The sequence below is a fragment of the Geotrypetes seraphini genome, chromosome 3, assembly GCF_902459505.1.
Source record: "Geotrypetes seraphini chromosome 3, aGeoSer1.1, whole genome shotgun sequence".
Classification (NCBI taxonomy): domain Eukaryota; kingdom Metazoa; phylum Chordata; class Amphibia; order Gymnophiona; family Dermophiidae; genus Geotrypetes; species Geotrypetes seraphini.
Window position 1 is genome coordinate 380,845,467 of NC_047086.1, and position 14,497 is coordinate 380,859,963.

Sequence of the window (14,497 nt, forward strand, 5' to 3'; positions counted from 1 at the left end):
GTTGACCTTTAATTTAGCTAGCTCCTCACAAACACAACCCTCTGAAAATCGATCAAGGTCTACCACTTTACCATCCCTATTTGCATTTGTCTTGTCTGGTCCTGGATCTTCAGCTGTGGACATAGAACAGAAATTTGTTAAGCAATTCATCCTTTTCTTTATTAGCTTCTACATATTCTTCCCCTGCACCTTTGAGTCTCAAAATGCCACTTTTGTACTTCTTCCTATCACTGATATATCTAAAAAATGTCTTGTCTCCCCATTTTATCGTGTAGGCTATTTTTTTCTTCCATTTGTATCTTTGCTTTCCTTACTATTCGACCAGCCTCTCTTAACTTTTCCATATATTTTTGCCTGTCTTTCACTTTCTGCACTTTTGTACTTTATGAAAGCTAACCTCTTATTCCTTACCTTCTCAGCTACTACCTTGAGAACCAAAGCAGCCTTCTTTTCCTTTTTTACTTACTTGCCTCACAAAAAGATATGTCACCCTTACAATAACTCCTTTCAGTTTTGCCAATTGCATTTCTACTCCTTCCAGACATTACCATTTGGACAACAATTCCTTGACGTAAACACCCCATCTGAACAAAGTTATTTTTTTTTTTAAGTCTAGAACCTTTACTTTTGAATGAGCCCTCTCTATTCCCATCTTAATATTAAACCATACCATGCAATAATCACTGGATGCTAGGTGATTACCCACTAACATCAGAATTCCCGTTTGTAAGCACCAAGTCTAGTATGACCCCATCCCGCATGGGTTCCATTACCAACTGCTGGAACAGTTCTCCTTGTAGAGAATCCAGGATCTACCTATTTCTAGAAGACCCTGCAATAGGGATACTCCAATCAACACCCGGCATGTTAAAATCACCTATTAGTAAATCGTCCCCTTTTTTTTTACATATATTCTCAATGTCTACTATTAAATCTCTGTCCACTTCTTCCATCTGTGAAGGTCTGTATATCACACCCATGTAAATATATTTACCATTCCCTCTTTCCAAATTGATCCAGAGTGCCTTTTTCTTGCCCTGCAGGTCCTGCAATTGTGTGGCTTTAATATAATCTTTAACATACAATGCTACTCTCCCTCCTTTTCTTCCTACCCTGTCTTTTCTGAGCAGATTATAGCCTGGTATAACTACACCCCAGTCATGATTCTCTGTGAACACCACTATATCCAACTCATCTTCTTCCATCACAACATCTAGATCCAGAATCTTGTTTCCCATACTTTGAGTATTAGTATATACTGCTTTCCAGACATTGCCCTCTTTTCCCATCCATGTAGAGGTCTTCAGTTATTTACTCACCTGAGGGCTTATACTAATCCAGGGGCTTTGATCACCCTGCCCCATCATTTCTAGTTTAAAGCCCACTTCAGTAGATTAGCCAGCCTGCCGCCAAATACACTTCTTACCTTCTTTGATAGATGTAAACCATCCCTACTCAGCAATCCTTAGAAAATCATCCCATGGTCCAGGAAGCCAAAACACTCTCAACGACACACACACAATCATCTCCAAAATGTGTGCTTCTTTGACCTGGCCCTTATCCTCGACAGGCAGGATGGACGAGAATGCCACCCATGCGTCCGATTGCTTCACCTTCTCTCCCAGAGCCACAAAATCACTTTTGATATTTTCACAGGGGTATCTGGCAGTATCCTAACTGCCAATGTGGATGAGCAGCATCGGATAATAGTCATAAGGCTTGATGAGTCTTGGCAATATTTCTGTAATATCTTGGATTCTGGCACCAGGCAGACAGCATACCTCCCGGGACATCATGTCTGGTCTGCAGATGGACGCTTCTGTACCCCTACGTAGGGAATTGCTAAACACCATACCCAAATGCCTTCCAATGATCATGGATCCAGCAATTTTACAGATTTCAAGCTTTGCTCCTTCCTCTCCCTGGGATGTTTTCACCTTCTCTACTTCCAGGGCAGTATACCAGTTCTTCAGTTCAAGGGTGGGTTAAGTCACAGTATCAATCTTGCAGGGTTCTGTAATCCGAGTTCAGCTGTCTTTCCTCATCATAGCCTCTTCTTCCTCACTGCTGGAAATCTCCGATTTCTCAGGAACCATTTCATCAACGTACCTCTCATTTCTCATGGATGCTTCTCAGTCTTGCCACCTCCTTTCTCAGTTGAAGACCACTCCCTCTGCCTGGGTAACATTTTCTGTCTGCACAGACACAGAAGCTGTAACCTGAGCAGCAGCTTTCGTGACATGATGTTTTCCAGCCATACTGTTGTTGCAGTAGTACTTACACTTGGAAGAAAAGAAGAACAGAAAAATCCTACTAAGCAATGCTGTGTTCCTGGTTGGCTGAAGAACCCCAAAAGGTCCACCTTAGGGTGGGCGGGTGTGAATTAACCTCAAGGGTCACCTGTGGAGTCTGATCTTTAAGAACATCCTCAGAGCTAAATGAGGAGTCAAACAATTTATGGAATAGGATTTTAGAGTTGGGGACCCTGTCCCTAGCCCCAGAAACCTTTAAAATTACATTGGAAGACACCCCTCCCCCCAATTTATCTCATAGATTATTACAGCCTGTACTCAAAGCTGTGCCATGCAAGTGCTGGGAGATGCTTAGGCTGAAACTGCAGCCAGAGAACTTCTGCCTCAGACAAGCCTGGAAACCCAGATAGTTTGCTTCTTCAAACTACGCCTCAATCCTACCAGCCGGACTGAGACCTCAAACCCCCATCGGAACTTGCATGAAGTCGGGGGAAGGAAACGCAGTCAACACTCGATCCTGATGAAAAACCACCTCAGGGCTATTCAGCCTGTATTCAAGATCTCTGTAGACAATATCTGGAGTGAGCCTTGCTCCCAAGGGAATGGTTATTTCCTGAACTAGTAGTGCCAAGTATGTGCCTTGCAAAGTAAGCTGCTTCTTGGCTAGACTACTGCCCTCAGAGTCTGCCCTCTTGCAGCCAGAGATGTCCCGTAACTGGGATCTTCTGCAGCATTGAAAAACCTCACAAGCGGATTAAAAAATAAAAATTAAAGGAAAAATAAACATGAGCAGAACAGATACACAGTCTCCTACCATTTCGTGTGTAGACAGTAAAATTGAGTGATGGGAGGTGGAGCAGAGAAATGCAAATGAAGCTCTTTACACCAGATCTCGCAATCAGAGGTACACAATCCAAAAGTTCAAGAATGATGTACCTATTACACTAAAAACAATGCTTAGGCTTGCAAATAATATTAGTATTAGTTTGTAGATATGATTTCTGATGATTGTTTGCGTGTCTGTTTTATCATGTTTTTACAAAATTATGTATGTAAATTATATAAACCGTTTAGTTTTAAACTGTATAGAATTTAAAAAAAAATAAAATAATATAGGTTACGTACAATCATATGACACCTCATATGAAAACAGCTCACCAGCTTCCTATCTCTCACTTACAAAATACTACTTTTGGTGTTCAAAATATACACCTCTGCTGAGTCGGCTTATCTTTCACACTATCTTACTCCTTATGATCCACACACAACAATAAGATCGGCATAACAAAAACCAATTAGTAGTTCCCACATACAGATACATAGGCCATGAATATAAGAGACATATTGTCTTTTCAGTACAAGGACCATATTTACGGAACTCACTTCCCCTTGGAAATCAATCCTCCCTTGATTGATTCAAACATGATTTAAAGACATTTCTTTTCATAGATGCATGTAACACACATTAAATTGTCCCCATTTGAATGGGATGCATTACCAGCTGAAAGCTCCTGGATGAATTCCTTCTGGTTACTTTCCCTATAACTCAGTGGTCTCAAACTCGCAGCCCTGGGGCCACATCTAGCCTGCCAGGTACTAGTTTGAGGCCCTTGGTATGTTTATCAGAGTCACAAAAGTAAAATAAAACAGTTTCTTGATCGTATGTCTCTTTAGCTATAAATTACAATATTATTATTAAGACTTAGCTAAAAGGAAAGATTTATAAACTATAAAGAGTTTTACCTCATGCAAAATTGTCATTTCTTTAATAAGACATTAACTATTTTTTTCTGAGACCCTCTAAGTACCTACAAATCCACAATGTGGCCCTGCAAAAGGTTTGAATTGGAGACCACTGCTATAACTAATGTACTTCAACTCCTATTTCACAATGTCATTATTGTTAAATGACTTTCTCTATCTCCTACTATTTTAAATGAAAGCCGCTTAGATGGTTCAGCCGATTCATGGAATAGAAAAACATAATAAACTTGAAACTTGTAAGGAAATATTATTATGAAATTTATATGAAAATGACTTGAGAAATGTATTGATCTTGATTGTAATTTTTCAGAGCGTGTAGTCCTCACATTCAGTAACATCAATGCGCTTTTTTTTTTTTTTTTACTCTGGATTGTATATTATGCTGGTATAACATCTGTAAGGTAGACAACTGTCTGGACTCCTTTACCCTATTTTACTAAGAACTATATCATGCCTGTCTTTAATCAGTTTTATAATTAAATACAAAATGGGAAACATCTCGTTACTTCTGCAGTTTGAGTAATCTTAAAAAATGGTAATAATGATTTTAAAAATATATGTTTTCACAAAAGTCTTTACTGGGTTAGACCAATGGTACATCTAGCCCAGTATTCTATCTTCGCAGATGCCAATCCAAGACACAAGTACCTGGCACAAAAAACAAATAGTAGCAGCATTCCATGATACTGTCCCATGTCTGTCTCAACAGCAGACTATGGTACTTTTCCCCCCCTAACTTGTCCAAACCCTTTTTAAAAGCAGCTTATTAACCACTCTTACCACATCCTCTGGCAACACGTTCCAAAGCTTAACTATTCTCTGAGTGATAAAATATTTCCTCCTATTGGTTTTAAAAGTATTACTCCGTAACTTCATCGCGTGTGTAAATCTTAAACCCCCCCCAAAAAAAACAATGATCCACTTGTTCCGTTCTACACTACTCAGAATTTTGAAGATTTCAATCCTATCTCCCCTTAGTCATCTCTTTTCCAAGTTGAAGAGCCTTAACCTCTTTAGTCTTTCCTCATCTCATACGAGGAGTTCCATCCCATTTTTCATCTTGGTTGCTCTTTGAACTTCTTCTAGTGCCGCTATATCTTTTTTGAGATAAGGAGACCAGAACTGAATGCAATACACAAGGTGAGGTTGCACCATTGAGCGATACAGAGGCATTATAGCAGTCTTCTTAACCATCCCTTTCCTAATAATTCCTAGCATCCTGTTTGCCATCTTGGTTGCCACTGCACATTGGGAAGGCATGTATCATCTACAGTGACACCAAGATCCTTTTCTTGAGTGCTGAGCCCCCCAAGATAATTATGATTTGGATTATTCTTCCCAATGTGCATCACTTTGCATTTATCCACATTAAATTTAATCTGCCATTTGGATGCTCAATCTTCCAATTTCCTAAGGTCTCCCTGCAGTTTTTCACAGTCCGCAGGCGTTTTAACAACTTTGAACAGTTTAGTGTCAACTGAAAATTTATTCACCTCACTTGTAGCTCCAATTCCTAGATCATTTATAAACAAGTTAAATAGCACTGGTCCTAGCATATATCCCTGCGGCACATCACTATTTACCCTCCTCCATTGAGAAAAATGACCATTTAACCCTACCCTGTTTTCTGCTGATAACCTGTTCTTAATCCACAATTGAACATTGCCTCCTATCCCATTACTTTTTAATTTTCTCAGGAGCCTCTCATGAGGAGCTTTATTCACACCTTCAAAGAAGTCAAGCAAATTGGTGAGGCAAGTCCTCCCTCGGCTGAACCCATGCTGACTTTGTCTCTCATTAAATCATGTTTGTCTATATGTTCCTCAATTTTTTTTTATTGTTTCCACTATTTTGCATGGTACTGAGGTCAGGCTTACTGATCTGTAATTTCCCGAATCTTCCCTCGAACGCTTTTTAAAAATTGGTGTAACATTGGCCACCCTCCAATCTTCAGGTATTACAGATGATTTTAATGACGGGTTACAGATCACTAACAGCAGATTAGCAATTTCATGTTTGAGTTCTTTCAGTACTCCGAGATGTATACCATCTGGTCTAGGTGATTTATCACTCAACTTGTCAATTTGACTTAGTACATCTTCCAGGTTCACCGAGATTTCTTTCAATTCCTCCGCTTCATCACCCTTGAAAACCATTTCCGGTTCAGGTAGATTTCTTATATCTTCTTCCTTAAAGACCGAAGCAAAGAATTCATTCAGTTTCTCTGCTATGGCTTTATCCTCCCTGAGCGCACTTTTTACTCCTTGATCATCCAAAGGTTCCACGGATTCCCTCACAGGTTTTCTGCTTTTGATGTACCTAAAAAATGTTAATTAGTTTTTGCCTCTTTGGTAAATTGTTCTTCATGTTCTTATTTTCTTCATCAAGATTTTTTTTTCCATTCTTTAAAGGATGTTTTCTGGTCTGTAATAACCTCTTTCACTTCACCTTCACTTTGGATATTTAACTATATCTACATTGACTTGGGAACCTAGGATATCAGCCTTGTTGAGAAGTCCTTGTTAAAATGGCTCTCCCAGTGCAGTTCCTGGAACTAGAGAATCCCTCTTGTGGTTCTAACAGAGGGCTGCCAACTGCAAGCTCTAACAATCACTAGTAGGACTCACTGGTTAACATTCACACAATTAAACTTTAGGCTTCGGTTTCAGGTGAAAAATTTCAGCTGCAGTTTCTGTTTTGGCTGAAAATGTTCTGAGTTTCGGTGGCAGCTTTAGTTTCAGCCGAAATGGAGAAAAAGCAGTTTTGGTCAGTCTCTAATGATGTTAAGGACTATAATGCCTGTTTAACCAATCCAGTTTCTTTCCTGGTGTATAGTCAGTTGATATTCACCTCAATGTTGTTTAAATAAGCATCCCCCATAGACTACTATTATTTATAATTTTTATAGCGCTGAAAGGCGTATGCAGCGCTAGACTGTCAATGTGGTATGATTATTAGGCTCCGAGGTCCATATTCTATAAACAGCACCTAAGTGGAAAATGCCATTTAAAAACAATATAATTTTTAAAAACATGTAAGCGCCTACCTGCGCCTAAAAAATACCCCAGCATCTACATTGTAGCTATGGAGACACTTTATGATGCTTAACGCCACTGTAGGCATGGATAATGCCGGAAGTGGAATTAGGAGTTGTAAAGTGCCTCTATAGCTGCAAATCATGTGAAAAGTAGGCGCCAGAAATGTAGGCCTTGAAAACCCTGGCCTACACTTCTGGCGCTTACCTTTCTTGAAGCTATGATTCTCTAAACATCACCGTTTCCCAACTGACATGCAATCAGCCGCTGTGTTTTTTTTTTTTTGGGTGGCCATTTATGCATTTAAGCCCAGATTCTAAAAACACTTAGCTACACCTAATATTGCTGGTAGACACATAAATTAAGTCTCCTAAGAAGCTGGCAAAGGTGATAGACTTCAAGAAAGAACAGGATAAACAGAGAATAATTCCCAGATATAAAGAAGTGAAGGAAAAACCAGAGCATATGAACATAGAGTTGCCATACTGGGACAGACTGAAGGTCCATCAAGCACAAGAATGGGCCAATCCATGCCACAAGTACCTGGCAAGAACCTCAAAGAGTAAAACTGACTGTTTGTCCTAGGAATAAGCAATGAATTTTCCCCAGTCCATCTTAATAATGGCTTATGGACTCTTAGGAAGTTATCCTAAGTCTAAGACAAGCACAAGAAAATGTAATTGAGTGACCAAATGGATCTTAAAGTTCACACCTTCCATCATACTATGGCTCGAAATTAGAAATGATAAAAGCTGCGATACTTGCAAACTCCTGGTCTCCTACTACCACATCTCTCATTTTCTATACTAGTGACGAACCATTATTTTCAGCCCAAGTTCTGTTTAGTGGCAAAGCTCTAACTTTTAACTACAGCATAACGTAGCCATTATAAGTCTCCGACCGACATATCATCTTGTCTGTTCGTGAAGCCCATCAGCAAACATGAAAACGTTTAGCAGTACCTGAACCAGGCTGAGACAGTTGATATTGTTCGATGACAATTGATGCCACAACCCAAAATTTAACAAACCCCCTCCCCCCCCCCCCAACCCAAACCCAAACCCAAACCCAAACCGTCCTTTAGAACCATTCCAACATATATAGAGAGAGAGCGAGATAGATAGCACCTCTAACACCGAAACCCTCTTCCTCTACTACTGTGCCTCGATCCAACCCCACCCGCTCACGTTCTGCCTCTCCGTCCCTTTCAGCAGGTCCACTGACTCTGCAAGGGCAACGCCGATTGGCTGCGAACCAGCACCCTCTTGTCTGGGCGCCAGTGATTGGGCGTCGGCGGGCGTGTGTGTATGTGTAGGTGCCACCCCCCCTCCTCCCGAATGTGTCTCTAGTAGAGTGTCAATGGCTCCTCCTGCCTCCGAGCGACGGGGCTCGAAGCGGCTGGCTGGGTTGCTTTAAGAGCCGGCCTGACAAAAGGGGGGGGGGAGGGAGGGAGGGCGAGAAGAGGTAAAGAAACAAAACAACCAGAGAAAAGAATTGAGAGGGGGGGGGGGAATAAAGGAGCCCCAACGAGAAAGTGTGTGTGCGCGCGCGCGAGAGAGAGGAAGCCCCGGAGTCTTCTCAGCCCCCTGAACCCGGGGGGGGCCCGCGAGGCGTCCGCTGCCCTATGAGAGCGTGAGGGCCGGAGGCACGCCGCCGTCACCCGCGCGTGCACAGTGTGTCGGGCAAACGAGGAATCAATCGGCCCCCCAGTCCAGTCGGCAAATGAACTCCGTCAGAGCAGCGAACAGGAGACCCAGGCGAGTGTCCAGGCCGCGCCCGGTGCAGCCGGAGAGAAACAACGGGGAACGGGGTAAGGAGCGCCGGAAGGTAGACAGGCCGAGGGGAGAAGGGAGGCGGGCAGGAGAGAGAAAGGAAAAAAAAAAAAAAAGAAGAAGCCACGGCTAGGGCCCCGGGTCAGGCCGCGCTTTGTTCGACTCGGCCGGGGACTCTCTTGTCGAGGAAGCCCCCCTCCAGGCCAGGGAAGGAGAAAGGGTGCCCGTTTGAGGCTGGCCGGGGGAGCCGAGAAAACTTGTGCTCGTGCGCTCTGAGCGGCGGCGGCTCCTCTTTGGCCAATGTTTGCTGCGCAGTTTGGGTTTTTAGTAGCACTTGGTTACGGATCCCCGGTAGGGCAGACAGCGCACACCGGGGGGGAGACGAGAGGACGAATCTTGGTCCCCAACTAAACAAAAAAAAAAAATGGAGCTCTTCGCTCTTTTTTTTTTTTTTTAATATAAAGAAAACAAGGGCTGAACCTCTCCCCTCGTCGCTCCTCGGTGTTGCTTTTCTATAGGATGATTAGTTCTAAGGTCAGGACTCGGGTTCTCTCTCCGTTTTTTCGTTACTGGGGCCTTGCCGTGTGTGTCATTTTCACCAACTGTGTAGATCAATCAAGAACCATTGTTTAAAAAGGGCTGGGAATTATGGGCCTCTTTTCTAATTTGATGGAGTCTTATTGAAATTAGAAAAAAAAAAGACATCCCCCCCCCCCCCCACCATCATATCTGCCGGTCACGGAACTGGGCAGAGAGATTGTCTCATTGGTGACTCGCATAATTTTTTGCGATTTACGTGTAATTTGGTGTTGGTGGGGGTGGGGGAATTGCAAGAGGCGTTTTGCATGTTTTGTCTTTGCTTTGTTATTTTTATGTATTCCTGTCACTTCAGCATGGCCATGGACCTGCTCTCTAGAATGCAGTTCTTCCAAATGGTCAGCATTGCTAAACAGATTTATTCATTACTGTCATGTTTCAGTTGATTTGCCATTTTTTCTTAAGAAAATATCAGACAATGAATCTATGAAATCAGTTGAAATGTTTTATTCTGTTCTTTTTTTCTAGTCAAACTTTTCATATTAATATGTTAAAAAAACCTGTTCTGTGGTCAGATATAATTGGTTACAGACATAATAGCAGAGCATCAATCCTGGCTTTTTACCTCTTTTGTAACAATTACCCAATGCTTATAAAAGGGATTCACTCACATTTATTTTTATTGCTAGCTCAAGGTGAGTTGCATTTTTGTACTGTACAAGTACAGTGTTCTAGTGATTAGAGCAGTGAGCTGACAATTTCAGATGGTTCCAGTTCTGCTGACACTCCTTGTGATTTTGGGTAAGTTACTTCACCCTTGGTTGCTTCAGGTACAAACTTAGGACCAGATTTATTAAAAGGCTCTAGCTACCATAGTAATACACATTATTTTACTTAGGTTCCATTTTATGCAGTGAAACTTAATTATTAATAATACAATGTTCTCTCCAGAAAGTTTTGCCACCTGGGTGACATGAAGGAGGAATAGCCAGGTAGGAGCATTGAGTGGTCAGTAAATTAGATGGATGGTGTACTCATTGAAAAGGTTCCGGGAAGAACACTGTAATGCATGTTGATTGCATAAATCAGTGTTTCCCATTCTGGTCCTGGAGTATGCCTTTGTCAGTCAGATTTTCAGGATATCCACATTGAATATGCATGAGAGATATTTGCATACAAAGAGACAGTATATGCAGATTATTCTCAGGCTTATTCCTTGTGGATATCTTGAAAATCTGACTGGCTGGGGTTCCTCCCAGAGAGGTTTGAGAATCACTGATTTAAGGGCAAGATATATTAAAGAGTTCTTAGACCAGTGTTTCCCAAGTTGGTCCTGGAATACTCTATGCCAGTGGTTCCCAACCCTGTCCTGGAGGAACACCAGGCCAATTGGGTTTTCAGGCTAGCCCTAATGAATATGCATGAAGCAAATTTGCATGCCTATCACTTCCATCATATGCAAATCTCTCTCATGCATATTCATTAGGGCTAGCCTGAAAACCCGATTGGCCTGGTGTTCCTCCAGGACAGGGTTGGGAATCACTGCTCTATGCATATTCATTGTGAATATCCTGAAAACCTGACTGGCAAGTAGGTACTCTAGGACTGACTTGGGAAACACTGGCCTAAGCACTCTTTAATATATCTAGTCCTTAGATCAGTGATTCTCAAACCTCTCCTGGGGAAACCCCAGCCAGTTAGATTTTCAGGATATTCACAATGAGTATGCATCAGATAGATTTGCATACACTGCCTCCTTGGTGTGCAAATCTATCTTATTATATTATACTAGTCTTATAGCCCGTTACATTAACGGGTGCTAGAATATGTGTGTGTGAGTGTGTGGTTTTATTTCTTTTTCTCTCTCCTTAGCCGCTTTCTGTATTTCTGTCTTTATTTTTTTTCCTTGGCTGTCCACCACCACCCTTTCTCTCTTCCTTTTTCCTCCCCTGTGTCCTCCACCACCCCATCACTGCTCACCTTATCCAGCAGCAGCCCTTTAATTGATCTTTTTATTTTTTATTTCATTCTTATTTCTGTTTCCGGGTTCAACTCTTAGTTTCCATTCTTTCTTCTCCAACCACGCTTTCTGCGATTACATTCTTTTCTCCTTCTAAAAATGCATTTCCTGTTGCCTGTCTCCATTCTTTTAATATTCACACCAGACCGTCTTCCTTCCACTATCCTATTCAATTTTTCCCCCTCCTTCTAGTTTTTCCATTGCTGTCTCCTAGTTCCATTTCTGCCTTTTCCTTCGGCCTCACCATCTAATTTCTCATCCCTTCCTCATTTCTCCTTATCTGACCCTTTATCCTGGTCTTTCCTTTCCCCTACTTCATTGCTTTTTCCCTTTTATTTCTCTCCCCCTTTCCTTACCTCATCATCATTATTACCCCCAAGCCAATTCTCTTCCTCCCTTCCCAGATCGGATCCCCAATGAAGCGTAAGAGTGCTTCGTTACATGTCTGCCTTTTACAGCTGCCCAGGCCACAATTTCACTTTAACCCTAACCCTAACCCTTCTCGAGGGGGCGGGACAGGCTGGTGAGGAGCTTCGGGGGCTGCTACTGTTAGTCCTGGCAGAGACGGTGCGGCCAAGCTGAGCTGGCGGCAGAGCCCTCGTGTGTGTCCACCCCCATCCTCGGTGCCAGCGCCGCTCTCCCTCTCAGCGGGCCGAGCCGGACCGCGGCTTCTTTGCTCCAGAGTTTGGCAGTGGGGCGGAGAGCGGGCGCAAGGAGATTGGGGCCATGCTGCCAGCGGGACAGCCCCAGCCCTCTGCCTCCTCCCCTCGCGGGCTTGTGGAGGCAATCGGTGGATGTGGAGCTGCTGCAGGCCGGAGGTTTGTGTCGCGGTGGGAGGGTGGGCAGCACGGATTGAATGCGCACGGGGCTCTCCTTGACCCAGGGCTTCGGCGCCATCGACGGAGGGAAAGAGGCGATCGGCGGCTGGCTGCGGTCCCGGCTTGTGGAGTCGATCATGGCGACTGGGCCCTTTGAAAGCAGCGCTAGGTGGAGAGCAGAGAGGCTGTTGTGAGGTAATAAGCATTGCTCACTCGTGCGGCCACATCCTGACAGAAAAGGGATCAGGGAACACGCGTCGCGAGTGCACATGCGCGGGCTAGCATTTTATTATTTAAGATAACATTAGTATTTATGGATCACTAATATGCACTAAATGGATGCAGAAGATGATAAAGTGGGGGCAAACTGGGAACCACCACAACAGCTGAAATAGAGCTCCTTTATGAACCCTTGAAAAAGCCCTTTTGGGCGAAACGGGTCCCGTCGGGGCATACTAGAGATACTGCATTAAAAGAAAATATGTGCTGTTGTTTTATTTGTGAAAAGTAACAAAGTACAACAGCAGTAAACTAACAAGCTACATTTTAATTAAGGAGGCAATTCGATGAATTAAAGCTGGATATTCATGTTTATTGTACCAATATAAATAGCTTTGAAGGCCCTCTTGCCATCCTTTGATTTGAACCCTTACAAGTGGGGTGTGTTGCTGTTGTGGTGATCACTAATATGCCCCAGAAGGAGTTCAGTGTGATTTAGAAGAGCCCTATCCATTAGGGTTCGTGACATAGATGTCATGTGTGTTTATTGTGGATATCCTGAAAACCTGACTAGCTGTTTCCTTAGTTCAGGTTTGGGAATCACAGCCTTCATCTCTTTATTAAGTGGTTTTCCCATAGATACAAAATGGGAGAAAACCTTCATTAAATATGATTTTAAGCTTTTTGGGAATAGGGCAATACTTACTATACCTGAATGTGGTTAGCCTTAAACTACTGCTAGAAAGCATGAGATAAATAAAATAACGGGGAGCAACTAAATTTAAATAAATAAAAATTTTTTTTTCTATGAAGTGATTTACTGAAGATATCAGAGGAGGAGGATCTGAACCTTGACTTTCTGGTTCTCAGCCCACTGTTCTAACTACTGCTAGCCTATTCTAAATCTTGTGCTTTTTAAATTTTTTTTCATGTCATATGACTGACACATTTCTAATCTGGATAGTGATATTGTAGAGAAAATTAACAACCCCCCCCCCCCCTTTTTTTTTACAAAACTGCACAAGAGGTTTTTTTAGCACTGGCCAGTGCACTAAATGCTCTGCACTGCTCTGATGCTCATAGGAACTCTCTGACTGTTGGAGCCTCACAGAGCATTCAGTTTTGTAAAAAGGGGGCGGAATAAATTTTGAGGTTAAAATTTATTTTCAGTTTTGCTGTTGGTAATAAACTTTTTATATACTTTTTAATACCTGATCTCTCAACTTTCCAAATAATGTTGGGTTAACCTGGGATTTCTTTTAAATATAAAGTATACATAGGCATTTGTGCACACACATTTCATATTTATTGTTCACCTTACAGTGTCTTTACTAGTGCATAAAATTTGCAAATTTACACTGGCTTTTACAAAGCTGCGTTAGACGTTTCTACCGCGGGCTGGCAAGGTAAATGCTCCAACACTCATACAAACCTCTACCGCCGCTTTGTAAAAAGGAGCCCTTATTTACATAGGGGCCAGTGAACTGTAGTAATCACTCTGACACCGCATCGGAACGTTTGCCGTGCGGCAGCCTCTACTGTACCTTTGTGAAAGGGGGGTAGGTTGCCATTAGCGTGTGGCTATTAAAAATCTAGCCTCTTCTGACACCTATTTTGTAGGCTGTTCTAATCAATTAGACATAGCAGTGCCTTGTGCTGATTGATTAGTGCTGTCATGTTAAGTCTTTACCCCCAAACTTGCCATTTTTCCAGAAAATAAAAAAAATAAATAAATTTGCACACCCTGTGTTTGTATACAAATTGGGAAATTTTAACACAGGGCACCAGTGCACGTTCCACAATCAGCCTTTTTAATGTGTGCTAACTGCACTAGCACTTGCTGCAGTTTACCCCCTCCTTTTTACAAAGCTGCACTAGCGTTTTTAGCGCCGGCCACCGCGGTAACAGCTCCAATGCTCATAGAATTCCTATGAGCATGCTGCGGCTGGCGTTAAAAATGGTAGTGTGGCTTTGTAAAGGAGGGGGTTAGTAAAAGGACCACATACTTTTCTCCTGTCCTGCAAGGCAATTTGTTTCATACATTTTAGAATGTTTCCTGTGATATTTTTTTTTAGGGTCA

At 42.4% G+C, this 14,497-nt stretch overlaps 1 protein-coding gene across 3 annotated transcripts in view; it reads left to right on the forward strand.

The window, feature by feature from the left end:
* The first annotated feature begins 8,534 nt into the window (after positions 1-8,534).
* Positions 8,535-14,497, forward strand: part of FBXO11 (F-box protein 11) — a 256,086-nt gene continuing 250,123 nt past the window's right edge. For 2 of the 3 annotated variants that reach the window (XM_033940001.1, XM_033940002.1), the window contains exon 1: positions 8,535-8,861. In XM_033940001.1, coding sequence (XP_033795892.1) covers positions 8,774-8,861 — 88 coding nt within the window. In that variant the 5' untranslated portion in view covers positions 8,535-8,773. The remainder of the gene's footprint in view (positions 8,862-14,497) is intronic. The other variant, XM_033940003.1, reaches the window with a different exon arrangement.